The following is a 22,024-nucleotide window of genomic DNA, read 5'->3' on the forward strand; positions in this document are numbered from 1 at the left end:
CGAGTAGGCCTGTCTTTCTCAAAAGGAGCAAGCGTAACTGAAATACAAGCTCATTGTCTGAACTAGAAGCAAAATGTTAAGCAGCGTTTTGCAAGCCTACGATAAACATCACACGGTGATGAAAACCCTCATGAGCCTCACCGAGCGTTAGAAGATGGTCCTGCTCCTAACCCTATGCTTCAGAGGCTTAAGTGCAGTTTGTGGCTTAGTCTGTGGCTTAGTCCTCCTTGCAGGCTGATCCTTAAATCTGTCAATGGTCTGGTGTCTCTGTTTCCACCGCCTGTGAAATGGGGGGACCAGTAATGCACTCAGAGGGAGGTTCCAGTGGGTTCAACATTCATTCGCAGTATCCAGAACTGCTGGGTTTGCTCCCCTAATTACAACAATAGCTCCTCACGAGGATAGGCACTTTTAACATAAATTAGGACTCAAGATTATTAGCTTTTTTAGGGTACTGAAGAGATGAGAAACAGTGATATTGCCATGCTACAGATCAGCAACTGAAACACCAAGCGGAAAGATCCTCGTTTTCTGCTGATACAAAAGGAGCACGCCCAAAGCGAGCATGACTCCAAGAGAGAGGATCTGAATTAAATCCCAAGCAACACGCACGGCTGACAGCCTTAGCAGTGCCAGAAATGAAACCTGGTCAGACTAAGGGCAGATCTTCCACCTCCAGTTTCCTTCTCCTCCCTGACGCAGTCCCATCCCACCCAGCAGAGCAAATCTCCTCCTCCAGACATCGCAAGCACTGTTTCCCCGCTCCGTCCTGATATAACCCAGCCCTCCAAAGCTTGCTCTTTGCTGCCAGCTCCTGAACAAATTCTCAACCACTGAAACCAGAGTCTACACCGTCCTTTGGAGAGGCAAATGCCCCACTGCTCTCCCTCTTCCTTACTACTGTCTCACTCCCATGAGCATCCCTATGGTTCAATGGTTTAGCTGTCACGTAAAAAGCTAGGGCAGTTCTAGCTCCAGGGGTTTTTCTCTAAGCTGCACCAAATCCACAGCACTAAGCAGGAGAGAGGAGAGCAGCAGAGCACATAGCTAACACCCAGGCAGGCATCTTTTGGAAACCAGACAGTTTAAGGCTTACCTACATACTGGGAGCCGCATCAGGCTGGTGTGGTCAAGGCGCACCGCCTGCTACAAGGCAATACCTTCCGATACCATCATCTCTTCGGCTCTCTTCAGCTCTTAGTCCCCCCCAGCCAGAATGATCCAGGATCTAATTAAAATCTTAGGAAACAATCAAAAAATGTCAGAATCCTGAAGTTAGGTTTCTTAATTTTGGTGTTGAAGTACTTTAACCCCTCTGCTGCCAAACCAAAAAAGGGTTAAAATCCACTGGTTTAAAATTAAACCACTTGACAGAAGCCAGGCTGGACTTTTAAACCATTAAGCAAACACTTTTCCACTTCAAACAGGAGGCAGCTTGAATCCAGGGTGCTTGTTTTGTCTTCGATGTGCCCTGGCTCGCACGCAGCTGGCCCCACACGCCGTATTTACCCTCAAGAGGCAAAACGCTCGCCAGTGAGAGCACGGGCTCGCTGGGCCGGGCTGGGCGAGCGCCGGCAGCACCGCCGCCACAGGGCTGAGGCTGGTGGGCAAAGGCCAAGCCAGCCCATTTCCCACCGGCTCCGGGACGGGCAGCCCGAGCAGCCCCATCGGGAGCCCCGTGCCGAGCTGCGAGTCACAACCGCGCGAGCCCGGGGCGGTGGGGGAGCCAAGCCCTGTTTACTCTGCAAAGCCCAGCTCTTAAACCTATGACTAGGGGCGTTACAAAACTATTTTTTCCTCTACTAGGCTGAGGTTTGACATTGCTCACAGACAGCGAGCAGAGGCAAGGGATACTGCTGCCGTGGTTTGTCATATTAAAAAGTAAATACAGCCAATTTCTCTCCCAAACACTTCCCAGAGGCAGGCTTCAACACTCGCAAGCAGCTTTGCTCCATTTCCTTCGGTGAAGAGCATACCAGTGGTTTCAAAGCACTGACTTTGGAAACACGACAGCTATTATGAGGCTTTGGTTAAATGAATTAATTGCCTGAAAAAAGCTCCTAACACCACTTGTCTGAGGGTTGCAACGCGCCGTGTTTATTACCAGCGTTTCAATGATTCCCCAGGAGACATTCGAACCCCGATGCAGAAATACATTTACGCTCCAGTCATTTCAGGCTCACTCATCGCTGCCATGAGCACACATCGGATTATAAACCTACCATATGATACAGTGCAATCTAGTTCTGTTTTGCAGGAGCTGAAAAGCCTTCCCAAGTAAAACGTTCTTATTTTTTAAGTTAGAATCTCTTTTATTAGTTTTTTCCTTATGTCTCTTAATGACAAAGCCCCCCACTTTTCACATTGTAGTAAAAGACCTGCAAAGAACAAACTGTGCGTATAAAAGGCAAAAGTTACCCTAGCGGTATGTCTTTAAGCCTCGTGTAGATAACAAGTATGTCAGCGAAGAACGAAGCACAGGAATACTGTTCGGCACGTTACCCCATGGAGCATTGCTCCAGATCTGCGACAGTATTTGGAAAATAACGGCGCCTGGGTTTAAGGTAGAAGGGAACTTAGGAGGCTCTAAGCACTTTTGGCAATAACAGAAGCTGTATTATTAGATAATAAGAGAAGTCTTGATCAGAGTAAAATCCTTTTCCTTGCGCACCAAGAGGCTGTTCAAATCGTGGCATGTCCAAGCAGTTCTTAGGCCGCTCTCTGAGAGCCGGAGCCGCTCCCGCGCCACCGTCTCCAGCACAGAGCACCAGCCGCCGCGTACGCGGCGCTGCCGTTCACCCGCTTCCTCGTCCACCCGAGGACAGCTGACATTCACACTGATGATATTCCACCAGTTCATATTTTCCTTTTTTTTTTTTTTTTTTTTAATTAAAAAGCTTATCCTAAACCCCAACCCTACAAGCAGTGCTATATTAAATTCTGTTCCACAGTAAGACAAGCGGGGGATAGAGTATTGTTTACTGCAACTTCTCAGCCAAGTGAATACAAGAGAGAAGATCACTATTCCAAGATATTTAATAAGAAGAAATTACAGATTGGAAGTCCTCCGGGCACATGAAATTTAGCTAATGCACAGCTCTAGAATGGGTCACTTCTTACAAACTGTATTACAATTTTTTTCCTTAGCGTGGACATGTTGGACGAACACAAACCACAAAATACTGAATCAGATGCAATAGCTAGTGCTAAAAACCACAACGATAAAAAGTATGGCACAAAGAATGCTAAAATAAACAATGTGTAATTAGTATTTACTTTTGGCAATCCTGGTTTGGACTAATTCAGTGTAGAGATTCGTTCCCAGTCGGCACCAGGTTCAGTTAACATACGTTTTGTGCAAAGTGTACTTTTAAATTTGTGAAATAATGAGTTGTGCAAACGTATCTCCCGTTCACAGTAAAACAACGGTGCTCTGGGTGTCAGAAACAAACAAGAGAACCCCGGACAATATTTTATTTCACATTACGCAGTGTATGTATATATAATCACCATATTCAGCAAGTAGGTAAAGTGCATGCCAGTAACAAGGTGGACTGTAAATGAAGAACTTGCAATGCAGAAGTACACTTTACTCCAGTACTAACAAACTAATATGAAGTAATACAAAACAAAGTAGAGTAAGATCTTGAAAACAACATACTCTACATGATTTACTGCACTTTTCTTTAAAAGGTAGGTTGAATTACTCTAAAACAGGAAAATGTCACATCAACTGTCAGTAGAATAAACAGTTCAAAGCTTCACTAGTTAAAAATATTGCACCAAAAGTGTTGTATTTGAAAGCAATACAAGAAGAAATTTTTAATATAAAAACACTTAAAAAAAAAAAAAAAGACATGTTACAACAGCTACTTTGAACTAAAATAGCTGGTAAACTGTAGGAATTGATGAAATGTGAGTTCTTTGCCACAGGCGATAGAAACATGGATTGCCTGGAATCTCTCCTATACAGTATCAAGTACATCAGGAGGGGAGAAGGTCCCCGCTGTCCTTTAGTCTTGATGGAGCCAACTGTAAACTCAACAAAACCTATTAGACAACAATTGACAGTATTCCCTTTTGTTTTAGAAATACAGCTCTACAAGAAGTCTTGAAATGCTTCACCAGTTAGTGCAAATAAAGAAAAGCCACAAGACAGACGGATGTACCATGACTATCAAACGTTATACGGATGCCTACAGCTCCGACCACAGGCCCTTCAGCCTGTGAATCTGCAGCAGCCACACGAAAACCACACGATGCTCCACACAACTCACGATGTTCCCATTTAGAGAGTCGGAGACATACGGTAGGGAAATCCTCGGAAAATGAAGGACAGAGAAGCAAAAGGACAAGAGACCTCCCACTAACATCCATCAGAGATGTGGCAGCCCAGATCCAACGTGGTAGGGACCACTCTAAGTGAACGCCACATCCACGACGCTCCGAGGACACTGCATCCCATGTCAGACTATTACCAAAAATATAAAACCACTGTGTGCAAGTGAGGGATACAGTGAACTCCAAGAACTGAAGAAAACCACTTTCTCCACTCCAAAATCAATTCCTTCACTACGTGTGCAGTTTAAAGGGGAAAAATAAAACACACAAAAATGTGTAGATGATCGTTGAAGATCAGCAGTTCCTTTCTGGAAAGCAGCAGCATGTATTTAACTTTGACACTTACTTTTTATAAGTGACTTAAGTAAGCAAAACATTTATTGAATGGCCAAAAAAAAAAAAAATCTGCTCAATAAGCAGATGTCTCTACCAATGCATGCACATTAACTAACCTTCTTCTCTTGATCTCCCAGGACATGGCAACAGACAGCTGTGGCCACTAAGTCTTCATTACTCTTATACAATTTCTGGGTACATTAAAAGCATGATTGAAACCTATTAAAACTATTTGCTCAGGGAACACAAGGTTTTATCACCATCATTTGCTCACCTCAGCACTAACTTACAAAAAAAGGCCTCAATGACTTGCAGTTGGACATCTGGCCCTTAGTTCAGCTATTAGCTGTTTTAAAGAAAGACCTTGAGAGAGAATTAATAGGCTGTAATCATCTAAAGTAGTCTCATATGCAGTTCGTTTCTCCTTCACTTCTTCGTTGCAGTAAAAAAAACCCAAAAACCCAACTTTCAAAAGCAGCAACATAAAAAAGCACATAAAAGCTGATTCGGATTATATCACATCCCTTCATATTTACAGATTTTCTGTAGTAAAGAATCCACTATCATTGTTTCACCGCAATTAAAAGTCTTGGCCTTTTTAATCCTAAAACAGCCTTCAAACATCATCCAAGTCTGGAAACATTTTCAAAACGCTCAGGAACTCTAGAACAGCAGCATCGTATTCCAGACAATATTGCAAACACCTCCCACTCAATCCAAGTGTCTATTAAAGAAACAGTCTTGAAAACCACAGTTCCCCGATCCTCCTCTTCCTCACGACACCATCCCCACCGGCTCCTGCAGGCGCTACGTGAGTTTCTTTATTCTGCGGTTCTGCTTGTCAATATTCAGCGTCGCGCGGTCTACGGAGGTAGTGATGGAATCGAGAGCTTCGTCCTGTCTCTCCAGCTCGGCTTCTGCCTCCAAGGCAAGGCCCTTCAGTTTCTTTAGTATCTGTCAGAAGAAAAGACTGAGAGCTTTCAGCGACCGACCAGCTGGTTCTTTGAGAAACGTAACAGGCCCGTGGCAATTAGTTATTTTATTGCCTTAAATGACCAAATCATTTGTTGGAGTCTGCCCTGAAGCATGCTGGTGAAAAGTCATAGGTCTTCCTCCGATAAGCTAAACTGAGACGAACTAAACAATGAACTAAAGACCAGAAAAATCAAATCTGAAATGTTAGGGTTACATGGGGCGGGGGGAATAAATTAGAAGTAAAAATTAGTGTGAACATCAGCTTTTTGCTGGCTCTGTTCTTATCTCCTTGGTATGCCTGCATCTTAGAGCAGAAGCCTGTCGTGAGATGTTAGGCAGGTCGAGAGCCGATGCAGACAGAGAGCAGGGCTGGTGCAAAGCCAGAAGGGGATCACACGGCTGAAGGCGTAGCAAGGTTAGGCAGGGAGCAGGTCAAAGGACAGAAAACGTTGTTTTGCTACAATCAGCTAAAGAAAGAAGTGTCATTGGACGGAGCAGAAGGGAAAAAGTGAGACATGGGCAACCAAACAAGTAATTTTCAAGGGACTAGAGGGTGGTGTGGCATGAGCGGACATCAAGGTGGCCAAGAGGCTCAGGCTGTACCTGAGATGAGAAACAACAGATGAGCTGGCTACAGCTCTGTTCCAGGCTGTATTACATTACCTATCAACCAGTTTACACTACACTTCGCAAATTACTCTTTGTACGTGGGACTGTAAGCAAACACCCCGAGCTACTCCAAGGTTGTGAGGAGACCCTGTTGCCTGAAAAAGCCTACAGATACTGCTCCACACAGGGCAGAAGCCTCTGAACTGAAAGGAGAAAGCCAGGCTGATGCATTCTTAAGGCTAGGAGACATCCATAACGCTATCATACGCTGACTTACGGGGCCTACTCAACTTTAATTTTCATCAGTTCCTGCATCCAAGTCCAAGAGCAGAGATCCAAACCACACAAGAAAAATCTGCCTTAATTCCTTACCCTGTAACACTGGCTCCTTTTAGCAGCAGTCCAAGGCATGAGTTAATATCATTGCCTTTTCTTCCCTCTTGTGGCTACTCCCTTAATAAGCCTGGTCGCATGAACTGAAAGCATCTGCCTGATAGGCAAGGCTCAGCTGCCTTCCCTGGGATGTATCAGAGGGAGATCTGGAATCACGCAGACTGGAAACCCAGCTTCTCAGTCGCTTCGGATCATAGAGGGGTTGTCTCTGCTGGCCTACATGATCTGCTTCCTCAGGCACCCACGGATGAGGATACCCTCACGCTGCCTGCTTAATAAGAGCAGTTTATCCAATCAATTGCAATAATAGTCTCCAAGAAAGCAAATTATCCCAGCACTATCCCACACCACCAACTGCTCTGGTACATGAGCATCTAGGTAATGCTACTGAAGATACCAGAACTGCAGCCTGTCTAACAAAATAAATCTATGGCTTTTAGTAAAATAGGGGAAAAGAATTGTACTCCACATGTTTAATTTTACTTTTTTTCATAACAACTGGCGAACTCTGTTTCCTTGTTTTCCTTTTAGAATATATATAATCAGCCCCCAGAAAGCTGCTGTGAAACATCAGCAGCCCCTTTATCCACATGCGGGGCTGAATTCCATAGTGCCATCGTTTGCAGCCACGCAAGTAACTGGTTTAAGGAAAGCAGCAAGGAATATCATATCTAGCTGGAACGGCAGGGGAATTTTACGCAGACAAAATGCTTTGACTAAAGCTGGACGTCAGCCACAGTAGTGAGATTTATCTCGTAAAATATCTCTCAGCTCTTTCTATAAATCACAAACAGCTAGAAATACGGCTGTGTGAATAACTGGTTTTGCAATTTGGCTGCCAAAGCAAAAATACAAAACAAACCATGGATCAAGCTTAATCTACCTTTTTCTGTTCTTAACAAAACTACAAGCTAAAAACCTCTCTGTTTCTTTCCCAAATGAAACACTTCACGTTCTTTCACTGTAACAGGAAAGCAAGGCTGAATTCCCCAACCTGGAGGTGGTACACGTGTGTAGGACACACACCAAAAAGAAAAATGACGTGATCAGATCTATCATGTGTATGATTCGGGACATGGGTCTGAAATAAAGTCTTGCTTCTCCTGAGGAAGTAACTTTACTACTTGGAAATGGGAAGTTCGGAGGTGGCTCTCCCTCAGTCCTTCCTTTGAGCTTCTTCTGCATTTATTTCATATATACACAAACGTACATATAAATACATAAAATAAAGTAGCCCGTGCTCCATGAAATGACTCCTACCATTCATAAAGCATAATTAAGATTGGAAAAGACCTCTGAAGGTCTTCTGGTTCACTCCACCCAACTAAGAGCAGAGCCAGCTTCAGTGTTCAGCTGGGAGAAGATTACAGGGTTTCAGCCTCCACTCCAATAAACTTTTCATTCTTTACACTAGTTTAAGAGAGAAGAGACCTCACTGCTTCAGTATATCCTAAAGGATGGCAGTGAAAGATGTGTCCTTCGTCATTTGCAGCTGATTTAAAGATGGTCCATGCTGACATTTTTTCAGCAACTTTACTAAAAAGTTTTATCCAAAAGCACCCCAAAATTTGTTTTCCAGCACAGCAGAACAAAAGCAGCAGCACCTGCCGACGCTTTCCAGATCACGGCTTGATGCACGCTCCAGAATGGTCCCTCTGGCCATTCAACACCTCCACCTCCTGCTGCAGCAAGGCACACGCTTTTGGAGGTTTAGCACCCAGCACCCTTCGCAGTGTGGCAGGGTCAGCTTTCCTGAGCCATGTCCTCACCCAGCACATCTCAGTTTGTGAAATCCACTGAGGCGAGCACATACGGTAAATGTGGTGACATGCAGCACAAGCCTCCAGGAGAGCTATGCTGCAAAGCAGGGGCTGGCACGAGAGGTTGCAGAAAGGAAGCAGGCACGCTGCTCCTTCCCCACCTCTCCAAGAGGCACCCAATTTATTTGGAAATCAGAATTGTGCCAAAAAAGGCCCAGGTTCGCCATGAAAAACAGTTTATTTTTAGTTTCAAACCAGATTACTTTTGATAGGCTTTGCATTCATTAGAGCATACTTAACATTTAAAATACAGAAAAAGACACAATTGTTGAGAACAGAAAAGCTTTTAAGTACGAAAGCAGTAAAATGGAAACTCAGTTGGCTACAGGGCTCTGCTCAGTTCACCTGCCAATTAGGCTCTGCCTTGAAACACAGCGGGCGATGACGATGTGGTTACTCACACACAACACCAGAAGGCAAGCGGCTCACTTTCATCTGTTAATTCTCTTTGCCTAAGAGAGTCTGGTGTAAATCCCTTAACCCTTTGTCTGTCAGAATCTCCAGCCGTTCAAGCTGAGCGCTGCTACTCAATCCAATGGGACCTGAAATGGTTAAGATGCTTTTCCAGCACAGCCCACAGAGCTTGCTGGAAAGAGTTACTGGAATCTGAAGTCTGGCCAAAGCTGGTCACTATTTTTGCAAAGCAAAATGATGGCAAGATGTCTAGTTATCACTGCTCCAGTTCTGTCAGCTGCTCAGAGCAGCGGTGCCTTGTGTGCCAGCACGTAATTTGGACGGCGAACCAAGACATGAAAACTCAGCGTGAAACTCTATCTGTTACACAAAGCCAAGCAGCAGGTATGAGCCCATCAAAGACGCATTTTAAAGGCACATTTCCTCAGGCACTGGTCAACCTCACATTGAGACAGCCTCAAATTTATGCCACCAGATTATAATTTGGAAAGTCTGATTTATCCTCGTGGCTCTGCCACAGATTTTCTGTGCAACTTCAGGCAAGTTACCTAATATTCCCACGCACAGAGTTCTCGCTGTAAAAAACAAGGAAGCAGATTTGTCACTCCTCTCCAAATCCGCCCTGTGTCAAGTGTTCAACTACAGCAGACTTGGACCTCGCTGGGAGAAGAGGTGCCCATCCAAGCTAGGTACCCCAAGTGCTTGTATAGACTACGGGGACCTAGGCGATGCAGTGCAGTTTAGGTCAGGATTCATCTGCTCTGTTTTATGTGCCTGCTTAAGGAGGAGTTCAAGCGCTGCCCACTCCTCCCTGCTTTGGTTCAAGCGAGAGCCGAGCAACCAGCTTAGCTGGAAGCAGTCACAACATAGACACAAATGGAATGACGGGAGAGGACTCCAAGCCCGTGAACCTGCTCAGTACTTAGCCCTATTTATCGTTTTGCCACACCACCTGAAGACCTAAATTCAAAGTGTCAGGCACTGTACGAACAGAGATTGTATCCTAAAGATCTTACAATGGAGACCTCAGTTTGGTTTGGGTCCTGAGATACCACCATACTAATGCAATTTAGCTAAAGATGGTGAAATATGATCTACCATCTCAATACGCTGAGCATCCAGCAGTAAAAATAAGATACAGAAAGTGTCATTGTGCAGGAAGTATTGCCAATTGTAGTTTGAACTCCCTGAAATCCTCCCTGAGATCCACTCCATTATCCCTGTGCAACTGAGGTCTGAATGCTAAAGCAGAGCACGTATAACCAGAAATGGCCCTTGAATGCAGCTTTCCCAGCCAAATTCACCTGTTATTAGGAAACAAAGAACTGTCGTTCGCAGTACTCTGAACTACGGTGTCAACAGAGGTTTTGACAGTGATAACTTGTCACGATTTAATGCGATGCTTCACCTCTGTGCTGAACATATTGCAGGTGAGCAAGAAGGGAGAACAACACCTGTAAGATTCCAATTCCTTTATAAGCTCAAATCCACAACAGGGATTACGTTGAGTGATCTTGCACTGAAAAAACAGAGGCCTGTCCACATCCTCTCCTGCTGCACCTGGAAATGGGCAGGGAGACAGCAGAGAGCAGAAACATCTTAAGCCACTGCAACACAATTTACTACAGGACATTTGTCAATGCCTCACGAGACTAGTGCAACTTGCCGTAACAAAAATCTATGCATTTACGCTGCTTTAAGGTGCTTCCTGTTTGGCCTTGCCGCTATCGGCACTTGCCTGTAGCTATGCAAAGCACAGACGTCCCCTCTGCTTGATCCAGAGTTGCACTTGGTGTATGAATACCCAAGCTCTACAGCAGCCACTAGCAAAAGTGCTCCTGCCTGCTCGAGAAAATCAGGCTGTCTCTTGTAGCACAACATTTCTGAGCATGGAAAACACTGGAATAGGCAAGTTTGGCAGGACAGCAGGTCCCCTCTATCTGAAGCACACAAAAGCAGACAAATTTTAAAGCATCAGCTCTTTTGAGCCAGTGGGTATTAGGACAGTACAGAATGGTCACTGTTTACTATCTTAGAGGCTGATTTCTCCCATTATTTCTTCTTGGACTGATACAGAAGTCTGATTTTATTTACTTTCTCAGGAAGTACTAAGCACTCATGGTACAACTAAAATACCACTGGTCCTGTCTAGAAAAAATACTCAAGCAGCTCCACAGGCTTAACTACCACCTTTTATTTTGGTACCATTAAATACTTAAGTTACACACAAGCAAATACAAAGCGTTAGTTGTGAGGACCTCAGTTCTCTCCCTGTATTGTGCCTTCCAAAAAATAAATCCAGGGCATGGTCATTACACGTGTCTGTTAACATCAGTTGTCCGTTGATCGCTATAGGCCAGGGAACAAGGCCATCCTATGAGCAAATCTGGTATTTAGCACTTGGAATGAATGGTTCCTCAACAAAACGCTTTTTCTCTGACCTAACGGTTGTGATTTCCTGAGATGAGGGCATGATAAAAGGGTAAATAAACACTGAAGAGACTCCGAAAGTAGCAAAGGACTGAAATGGAGCCGTCTAGACCTGAGAAGACATCGAGGAAGCAAACGTCACAAAGATATGCACTGGGATGTGTTTTTTTTCCCCAGATGTTACAGAATTAACTTCTTTAATACTATCTCTGTCTTCATGGCATACACGATCTGCAGACAGCAAATATCAGGGCAACAGTTCTTTGGCAGGAACAGTTTTGGAAATCAGAAAGCACTGGTTTGGCAAAATAAATTCAAATTTAATGAATTCCCCCCCTCTCGACCCGCAGCCCTTAAGCTAATATTATCATCTCCCCTCCCACACCCGGTGCCATTATGTCAGCCACAGCGAGGCGGTAGGCAGAGGCTCAGCCAGAGACCACAGGAACTTCGTAGGCTTCTTTCTCCATCTCTACAGCACAGCTAAGGAACACAGCTCACACTGCCACAAACTCTGTGTTTTTTAACACAAATGTCCCTTCATGAAGTCCTGGTGAGGTCCTTTACTCAGGCACCCAGTCACAACTGCAGATGCTCAGGGCTTCCAGCTTTAATGGAAGGAATTTAGTATCATTCAACAATTCCTGTTGCAAAACACCTATTGTTATTACTGCAAGTATTTTGTTTTTGAGGAGAGAGGAAGAGCAACAACTATTTGTCTGGTCATCACAAATTCCTCTTACTTCTCCAACTTCAGAAGTTCTGCTGGACTTCCCCACGTCCCAAGCCATGAGGGGGACAGAGCCGAGCTCTTCTGGGCTTTGTGATTTTGGTTTTTTGGGGGTTTTTGGGGTTTTTTTTGTTTTTTGGTTTGTTGTTTTTGTTTGTTTGTTTTTCCCCCAAAACAAGCGCTTGCATTACAGATAATCAAAGAATAAAAGATCACAATCCTCAAAAGAGGAAACTGCTCAGAAAAAACACTGTAGTTATCAACATAAGGACTTCAAATACCTTTAATTCATTCATGGAAGTCTGGTGCTACAAGCAGCACTGTCTTCAATGCATGTTAATGCTTTGCACTTGCAACTGTTTTCCCCCTTTACTCTCTAAATGCTTTGCAAACGTGATTAACCATCATCCTGCTCATTCCCAAAGTGGAAGCTGAGCTGAAGCAGTGCAAAGAAGCTCTCTGGGAGCAACCGCATCAATGAAAGACAAGCCCTGGTGCAGGCTAAAACAACTATGTGACTATGCGTACTGCTCATCGATGAGATGTTTGGAGAAAAAAGGACAACGCAGCAGGCTGCACCTCAGCAAGGAGCACCCTAAAACCTAGCTCACGTCTGACTGCTTGAAGTCACACAGATGGAAATGAGACAAACCTCCTCGTTCCCTGCCCTGCTTTCTATTTATAGACTTAGCCCACTTCTCAACTATAAAATGGCTGAGTATGGCAAATATAACCTTAGATAAAGCCTTAACATACTTAGATAAGCATTAAATGTCCTGCTCAGATGTAGTTTCAAGATCTTCACCTCGATGCTTCCAGGGATCCAATACCCGAAAGGCTTTGTATGGCATTTACCGTGATGCTGCCCTTAAACCCTATTAGAATACATCCCCAACCTCCATACCTTTCAAATCCAGTTCTACTGGGAGGAACTCGCCCCTTCGATCACGCTTTCCTTCACTTCCACATCTTTACACTTCCCCTCTAAACCTCCCCACATTCTCTCCTAACAGAACCGAAAGATCCTGAGCTATTTCACTCTGCTTTGCGCTTTAGAGCAATGAGAAAAAGCAGGACTTGGACAACTGCTGGAAGCAGCTGGAGAGACACCAGCCTGTACAAGGTGAGAGGCTTCATTCCCAATCCACAAGACTTGTTGGAAGATGCCAAACTCCCCATCCTGTCCTTCCTCTGCTTCTCCAGGCACAGCCAACTGCTTTGATAATATCAAGCACCAACAAAGGCTGGTGTCAAACTGCCAAGAACTGGCCCTAGGGAAGCCTTTTTTGAAAGGTGTAGCAGAACATGTCTTCAGTAGTAGTCCATGACCAAAAACCCTTCATACCGCATTTAGCTTTTTTGGGTCTGGCTACAAATCAGAATTATAGTGCTGAAAAGCTGACGTTTAAGGAAGGAACAACTAGCCTTTCTGAATACATACCAGCTGTCCAAAGTGTATGCATGCATGAATAATAGATGGCTGCTATTTGTACAACTACGATTGAGAAATGCTCTCCCTTAAAATCTTCCAAAAGGTCAACGTTGCTTCAGGAAATGCTTATTTTTTGATAAAATGATAGATCAGGGAGATAAGCTTTTTAAAAGATGAGAAGGCAGAATGATTAAGTGGTGAATAGTCCATTCTGTTTTTAAAAAAGCCCAAATACGATATTCCAATCAAAAGATTTTGATTATATTTTGGTTACAGAAGTAAGTTTTGGTCTAAAACTGTATTTATGTGGCGATTCCTAGTAAGGAAAAGGAACAGGAGTTTTGTAGGAATTATGGCATGTACCTTAAAATCATTAATGACTGGAATGATGATTAAAGAGGCCTGACTCTCAGGGAACAGGTGCTCAGCAATTACTGGGGAAAAAAATCAGGCCAATTCATGGCCTGTCAGTTTGGCATTCAGATCCTCTCCCCACCCACACCACCCCACAAGCTCACCCCAAATCATTAACTGGCTTAAAAATTCTTGGCTTGATGTGGTATAAATAAAGACCAGAATTGTCTTTTGAGCTCTTGTTAATCTTGAAAGTGTTTTATGTTGTTTTAAATAACACTGGCCATTTAACACTCTTTCTAGTTCACCATCCAGCACAGACAATTTCAGAAATTTCTGAAATTAACCTCCTGCAAAGGTTAAACTCTCACTTACCCAACTGTCTTTCGGTTAATTTTAATAAACAGATATTTTCCTGCAAGAAGTTTCCATTTTCAGCCACTCAAGTCACTACTAAGAGCTTGTGACTCTCAAATGCACTCAAGCTAACGGAAGTTGCTAATTCTCAACTGTAAAAGAAAAGGGGGCTAGAAAACTGCAGGTTTGGCTAAGAGGCAATAGAATTAGCAGAAAATTCACATGATGCTATCACCAAGCTACAGATGGAATATTAAAGAGAATAAGATGCTAGAGGGGAAAAAAAAATTAAAAATATATCAAGAATGAAGTTTAATCTTCAACCACATCTTCTGATGTGGCTGTGATCAGCACCAGTAAACCTATTTTAATGGAAAAAACACTAAAACCATACTCCTTTGCCCTTCCAGTTAGTTCACTGTTTCAGATCAACGACACACTACAAAGAGGGATTCTTCACTAAAAGTTCTGAACATCAGCTATAAGAGAAATTCCTTAAAGAGCCATTTAGAGGAATAATATCAGGCTGGATTATGTCAAACAAATATGTTTTTCTAGTAAAATCTCCAACCTATTTCCATTTTATTAATTTGCTGGACTGCATACTTATTTCCTAACTACAAGTTCTCTCTGTGTGTTTATAAAACACTGTTCAGCTTTGCGGATGTTTCTGAAATAGAACTGCTACTGCTTACTAATAAGAATAAGATAGCACAGGGAAAGCACAAAAGCAGCTGAAAATGATTTAATTGTTAAGCTGCTTAATCTTCAGAAAAAACAGGTTACGGTTAAGGATTTTCCTTGGGTTATAATCCTATCACTTAATATATTTTGCTGATAATCCCTGATTTGTTCAAAATAGTTAAAAATAACTATAAAGTTATCAGTGTATTTTAATCACAGGCTTGGTTAACTAATTTTTAAAATACGCCCATTTAAATACAGGGAGAGGAATATTTTGTTAAGGACAACTACTATGTTTCTGATGATGAAAACGCATGTTATTAAGGAAGAAGAGGGAGTGAAACAACTCTCATCAAAGTTATCTCGACTTATACCTGTTTAAGCTCTTTTGCTTCTTCCTGGGAGATCTTCTCTTGCTTCTGCAGCTGAACCTCATCATTGTCCATCCCTTCTCTGCCTCCCACCGGCGAGCTGGGCTGCACCACTCCTCCCAGGAGTCCCGTGGCTGCAAGAGAAATTCCCGTGGTCAGACTGCCATCTCCTGTACCAATGGGGAGGACTAGCGCTAGTATCAAACTGGTTGACCTTTGCTTTGCTCCAGAGCAGTTTGCGAGGGGACAAGCGCACTCGGAGAAGCCTAACCCAACCTTGCTCGTTAAACTATGTTCTTCTAGAAAAGATTCGAGCTGGATTTTGTACAACGCCTAACCTGGAGGTGACCAGGCTGCCAAGAGATGACTTATTAAAGGCAATTTGGAGAATGGGTTCATTTTGGGCTGTGGGGATCATCTGAACAGAGAGCAAAGCAGCAGCAACACAATCCCAATCACATAAACGAGGATCCTCCACCTGCTGCTTCTTCTCTCTTTAATCTTTTTAATTAAAGAATTTAAAAGCGATGGATCAGGGACAGAGCCCAAGAGTCAAGTCAGCAAACCCCTGAAACAGAAGGGCAACACTGACGCTAACAGCCACCCCCAGCTAAGCAGCGTGGACGCAATCCCTCGTGTAACATGCCACCTGTCCTTTATTTAAAGCATCAGCTCTTATTGCAGTATCTGATACTACCCAGTAGGGTAGCAGGGACGTGCTGCAAGGAAAGGTTGTTATTTCTGATGCAGATGGGTGCTAAACACCCGAGACACACATCTTGGCTCCTACAGGCGCTTCAAACATCTCCAAAGCTCTCCCATTTAAAGAGGCACCGAGAAGGAAGCTACCACTGCTGCTGCCACCTGGGAGCACGTGGCCTGACCCAGCACAGGGCGACAGCAGCTCTTCTGCACCTCAGGACAGAAAGCATGTCAGATCCAGAGCTCACTGCCAGGTCAAAGAGCTGGTGCCCAGCTGGCTGGCCAACTGACAGCGTACACCCGACCGCTTTGGATAGCATTACTTCCCCGTGACAAGGGAGACAAAAGCTAAACCAGAAGTACCAAACCCTAAATCCCTCTCAAGTAATTACTGCAAACTCATAATCCCTGGAATTATTCGGTTATCAGCCTGAGAGTTACTGGACTCGGACACCGTCAAGATTTAAGACAAGCAAGTCATTCACTGTACTAGTGTTACCCTGTGCAAACGCTCCTTGTATTCGGAGGGGCTAAGAACCAGGCACTGAAAAACGCTGCTTGTGGTAAGTTACTGTTGTGGCCTCCCTCAGAGGACAAAGTGGGGAGGGAATGACAGACCTTCCTAGGGCAGCAAACAGCCAGACAAGATTCGTTGTGTTTCTTATCAGCTGAGTGTCACCATATGCCAATTATTTCATTAAAACCAAGAAATCTATCCATTTCACTCCATTGATCTCAGTGAGGACAAGAACAGGAGGGGGACATGACAAAGGTGCACAAAAAGAATGGGACAAGGAAGGAGAGCTGGCATTTCCCAGCAATTCTCTAGTTTAAAAAGAGGGAGAGAATTGAACAGAAAGGCAGAAACATTTAAAAAGCGATTTTGTTTCATTTGTTCTTACACCCAGTTGGACTGTGAGACCCACTGCCACCACGTGAGGACGAGAAGCTACCAAACCTCTGAACAAAGTGCTGGAAACTCATAATAATGAGAACATTCAGTCACAGGAGTAAGCAGGCAAAATTCTGCAGCCTCAAAGGGATGAAAACCTGTGAATGCCAGCCTCCAGCTACAGGACTGAGACAGCACTGCCCTAGATTGTTATACTGCAGACGCACTGTAGGATTTCTTGTGCTTTTTAATGGTGGGTAGCTGTTATCAGCCATTACTGAGGACGTTACTGGCTAAGACATACGGGCTTGATCCAGCACAGAAGAACCTCTGTTACAAAACAAACCTCACTGCTCTGTCCTGAGCATTTAAACACCCATGGGGCTTGGTCCAAAAAAATACAGTCAGAAAAGACATGCAAAGCAGCTAAAAATACTTTCAGATAATCTAGTGTGTCTAAAACTCTTCACAAATTCCTCTTCTAGGTGGAATCAAGCCAAAACTCTACTAAGACGATTTTTTTTATTATTTATTTATTTACCTATACAAATGTGCAATACACACAACTTTAAGGCAGGACTAGTATAAGCAGACAGGATCCAGATGAGACTGTGACAGTTATGGAAAGGTTCACGTCTCTGAGCTGTACCACCGAGGGCAAAGAACGCTATGAGCCAGTTCACCGAGAGAGACGTACCTCTGCTGCAAGGGTATTTCTCCTCTAAGTCTCTGAATCAACACTTGCTATCTGAAAATACGCACATATATTTTATGTGTACACAAAGGCAGGCATGCATAACACAGACTTTTTTCCCCTGCTTTTAGAGAAAAAAAGAAACAAAAAAACCTAAAAATCAGTATTTCCACCATGTGAGCAGCCATGGAAAAAACCCAGAGGTTAAAACGCAGTCCGTGACTGCCATCTTGCGACAGAAGACAGACGGCGACAGACTCCGGAGCAGGAACAAACAAGGGGTTTGGTGGAGCTGGAGAAGTCAAGATTTCCATAACCTCCAGTTTTCTTTACTGACATTTCCAAATTAAACAGTCAAAATGCAGGTGGGGGTAGGAGAGCAATATCCTTGACTCACTGACTCAGATGCAAACAGAGCAGTGGGAAATTAAGCACAGTAGAGCTGTAGAACCAATTATTTTATGTAACCAGCCTTAAGACTATCAGGAACTGAAGACCAATTTGCTGGAATAACTCAGTGCTTAAGAAACCAGCAGGTTGTTTTTCCTCTAAGTTGTTGTGCTGACATTTTAGTGCCAGATGCCCAAGACCTATTTCCTTAAAAATTAACAAGCTTTTCCAAGCTATGGCCCTTGACGACTCGTCAACAAGAGGACATTATCCTCCCTGCTGAAGTCCAGCTTTAGCTTGGTGCACAAAAACAGGTTCATCTATTGTTTTACTGTATCATTTTTCTACTCGTTTTTAATATACTGGCAATAAATCCATTCACCGATTTGCTCTTTTGTCACTAACAATTAGGAAAAAAAGAGGATTCAGATGTGTTGATAGAAATAAATTCCTAACAAACAAAAATTCGCCAGCTCTCCAAATGAATCCAGGGTTGGATTACAAAAATAAAAAAACAACCCTCCCTGGAATTTTAGAAGTCATAGGAGTAAGGAATGTCATTCTTATTGTTTTGAAAGGGTCTCAGTCTCCACTGTGTTTTCTTAAAACAATTAAACTATGCATTCACCTAATCCGAGACCTAAAATCTCCTAAACCCAAACACCTGAACTTCTCAAATAATAAAATTCTATTTTTTTAAGATATGAAAAATTAACGTGATGTTTATCACATATATTATTTAAAAACTTGCTGGACTGGAAATTTGTTTTAAACTTTCTACAATTAACTGAACGACAGGTTTAATATAAATATGCTTCCAGCTACGAGCCACCAAAGGAAAAATAGCAATGACAGAGGACTGTGCCACAAAGTGGCACAACAGCGAATTGGTGACCACCGAAAAAAGAATGACATTGTAGTTAAATCGCAGTAGCCGAAACTCAAATTAAGCTAATCCTATCACAAAGTGGTGTGGGGTTAGTGACAACACCAGCTGAGAGCACGGTGTTAAAGAGGGTCTGGCATGTTCCAGCTGTCAGGCTCCTGAGGGACATGCAGCTTCAGCATCGACAGTCACAGGTTTTCCTGATGTAGCTGGGAGAAAGTAAATCCAACTAGACTAAAACAGGGCCACACACTTCTGTCATCTCTACCCTCTCCCTCTTGGCAAGAGGGTCTAAAGTCACCTACCAGTTATTTCTTGCATTTTTATCGTCAGCACAGTCTCACTGTTGGGGCTGGGGAGAGAGGATTTGCCTTGTAAATATTATACAGTATTCTGAGTTTGAAAACCACTTGGAAACTTTTGGTGCTAGTGTTATTGCTTACAGATGGATTGCTTTGTCACATACCTGCCTGCCAAATGGAGGTCCCCAAATCTACCTGGGGAGACTTCCTGGCACCAACAAATCCTAGGGCATCTTCTAAAAACTGTATCTTCTTGCTAAACTGCATCTCCAAGATGGGGATTGCTTCTGGCATCTTTGCTGACAAGAGCCGATAAGAGGTGTCGGGCTTCCCAATAAATCTCTGACGTACACTGATTTCATACGGTGTGTGAACTCTGATATCATCTACATCCTTTGATTCAAAACGGTGAATGACCTGAGAATTGCAGTCACTGATTTCCAGGCCAGAAGCAAAGAGCGTGAGTTTTCCTGGCTTGACATTTGAGTCCGTTCTGTGGGTGATAATAACTGGAATTCTAATTATGATTCCTTCCTGGTTCTTCGAATCGGAAACTGTGGCCGTTTCCTTTGGCTTGGTTTCCAATGGCGCTTTCCAGAGCTTGCTGCTAAACGGCCACCAAGAAGGAGATTCGAGCTCAGTCAACAACCTAGCGAAGAAAAGAGTGTTAGAAGAGTGAAAGCCAGTAGGAGGGTCACGCTAGCCCACCAGTTCAAAGCAAATTATCACAGACACAAAGACTTCTTAATACTGAATCCAGCCCTCTGTTATTTTGCTCCTCAAACCTATACACAGCTTACCAGGATCCATCCATTTTAAAAACTAGCTTTTCCTCATTTGCTAACACATTGGAAAGCGGTCCCAGAATCTCACCATTCTGATGTCAGAAATCCAACTTCCAGCTGAAATAATTCAGGCCAGTTTACACCCGTCTGTTCTTCAGCTAACATTGCCTCTTACCTCAACGTTTCCGCGCTCAGCCATCACCACCACTGCCTTTTTTTACTCCTTTATACCTCAGCCCCATAATCTGATGCCACCCTCACTCCCAAATTCCCATTACCAGTTAAAACACTAAGAGTGCAAGGTCGAGGCTGGAAAGCCCAGCAGAGACTGACTACTGGCATCCAGAGTTTGCCTCACCATCAATGTTGGTGTAGCTCCTGAAGGAGACAGGCCTCCCTGCTGGCAAACTGGTGCCTTAGCTTAAAGATAACCGGACTCACTTTACGGAGGAATTAAGCAACTGCTCCCAGGGAAGATCACGGTATAGTGGAACTAATACAGGGAGTCAAGCCCCTTATTTCTAAGCAAGGAGATGCACCTAAGCAGGCACCTAAGTTTACCTGCTGCAGGCAAGAAAGATGTAACACGCTGTTAGGAAGAATCAGTGATATGGAGGACACAATTCTTCTGTTGTATTTTCTGTCAGCATAGCCCATTCCCCTTTTCTGGGGTCCTCTCCTAAGAAAGGATCAAGATCACAGATCTCTTTGGGTCTAAGCCTCACCAGTAATTTTCTAACAAAAAAATGGGAATAAGAGGAAAGGTGGTGGTTTTGGCTTGATTTTCTACGTGCTGCCTATCTGTTAGCATCCCTCTCCAGGCCTAGACAGGAGTTAGAGGCAGAGCCACGGTCAGCACCGGTGATGCTCCGTTTTTCCCACTCTCCTCTCATCCCCGCCTGTCCCCCAAACCCATCCTGCTAAGCAGAGGATCCTGTATTTCAGGATGACTCAGCCTTGGTGGCTGGAAAGAAATTTTGGGGCCAACTACATCTCCTCGCACAGTCACCAGGAACTTCATGTCCCCTCCCTCCCACTGGGTAACCAGCCACCTCCTCTCTCACCTGCCAGCAGCCTCTGGTACCCACCTCGCATCTGAGCCAAAGCGGCTCGTCTCCAGTTGCAGGCAGGCATAAGAAGAGGCAAGTTAACCCTCTGGGATGCATCCACTGCTCAAACAACCCTACCCAGTCCCCAGCAGCGAGCTGGCTGGAAGCATCCCACAAACCAAACCAGCCTGCAGGCAACTAGCCCGATGGGGATGTTTCCAATGGAGCTTTCTCAGTCAGTCACTGAGCAGAACAGGAAAGCCATCTCTGGAGGCACAAATGGATTCTCAATTAACTACCGAGAGGCAAGAGGTTACGTTTAAACCAACCAACCAAAAAAAAAAAAGCTCTAAGGAAGTTCAATCCAGATCAGATTGTGCTGCCCCCCCACTCCCTAAAGACCTTAAAGACCATCCAGTTATTAGGCACACGCCAGCGGCATCACAGCTGTAGTAGATGCTTCTAACGAAGCCAGACCATATGTAATAAAATCTTCAATGAAACACTGTCATCTCACTGATGCTACAAAAGACCATTTACTGACTTAAATCCTAGAGATGCAAGCCTTATCAGACCAAAATACAAAGTACTACTGCTTCATTGCTATTTTGGAGAGCCAGCTTGATTTAATTTGTTTTTAAGTTTACTCCAGAAAGGTACTGCCTGATAAAATATGCATCACAGCAATGCTGCTCTCCAGATACTTTTTTGTAATGATTTCTTTTCCATGAGAGAATCAGAGTATGTCTACAGAAGACTTTGCAATTTTAAAATCCTGTTTAATTTGGCTGCAGACAAAGTCTAATCTGAGAGAGGAGGCTCTAACTGAACACAGTGTTTACTAGCCATCAAAGTTCTGCACCGGCTTCAAAACAGACCTCCTTAAACTCATCTGCTAGGAAAAGCAGAAAAAGTCATACTGGGAGTCAACCACTAAATTCATGGATAGCGGAGGCAGAATGAATTGTTCCAAGAATCTCTTCCCAACAAAAGCAGGAACATCAGATATTTATGTAGATAGCATGCAACATGAGTAATGGGTCTGGAGCTCTCCGCTGCCCTCTGAAAACGCTGCGAC

At 43.8% G+C, this 22,024-nt stretch overlaps 1 protein-coding gene across 6 annotated transcripts in view; it reads right to left on the reverse strand.

The window, feature by feature from the left end:
* Positions 1–259: 259 nt before the first annotated feature.
* Positions 260–22,024, reverse strand: part of SNAP47 (synaptosome associated protein 47) — a 33,666-nt gene continuing 11,901 nt past the window's right edge. For 3 of the 6 annotated variants that reach the window (XM_082328741.1, XM_082328743.1, XM_082328742.1), the window contains exons 3-5: positions 19,277–19,761; positions 15,250–15,380; positions 2,525–5,631 (exon numbers count right to left, since the gene is read on the reverse strand). In XM_082328741.1, coding sequence (XP_082184867.1) covers positions 5,485–5,631; positions 15,250–15,380; positions 19,277–19,761 — 763 coding nt within the window. In that variant the 3' untranslated portion in view covers positions 2,525–5,484. Of the gene's footprint in view, positions 281–1,096; positions 1,240–2,522; positions 5,648–11,751; positions 11,927–15,249; positions 15,381–19,276; positions 19,762–22,024 lie in introns of those variants that run through there. The other 3 variants (XR_014230028.1, XM_082328744.1, XM_082328745.1) reach the window with 3 other exon arrangements.

The sequence above is a fragment of the Platalea leucorodia genome (assembly GCF_965183815.1).
Source record: "Platalea leucorodia genome assembly, chromosome: 1".
NCBI classification, from domain to species: domain Eukaryota; kingdom Metazoa; phylum Chordata; class Aves; order Pelecaniformes; family Threskiornithidae; genus Platalea; species Platalea leucorodia.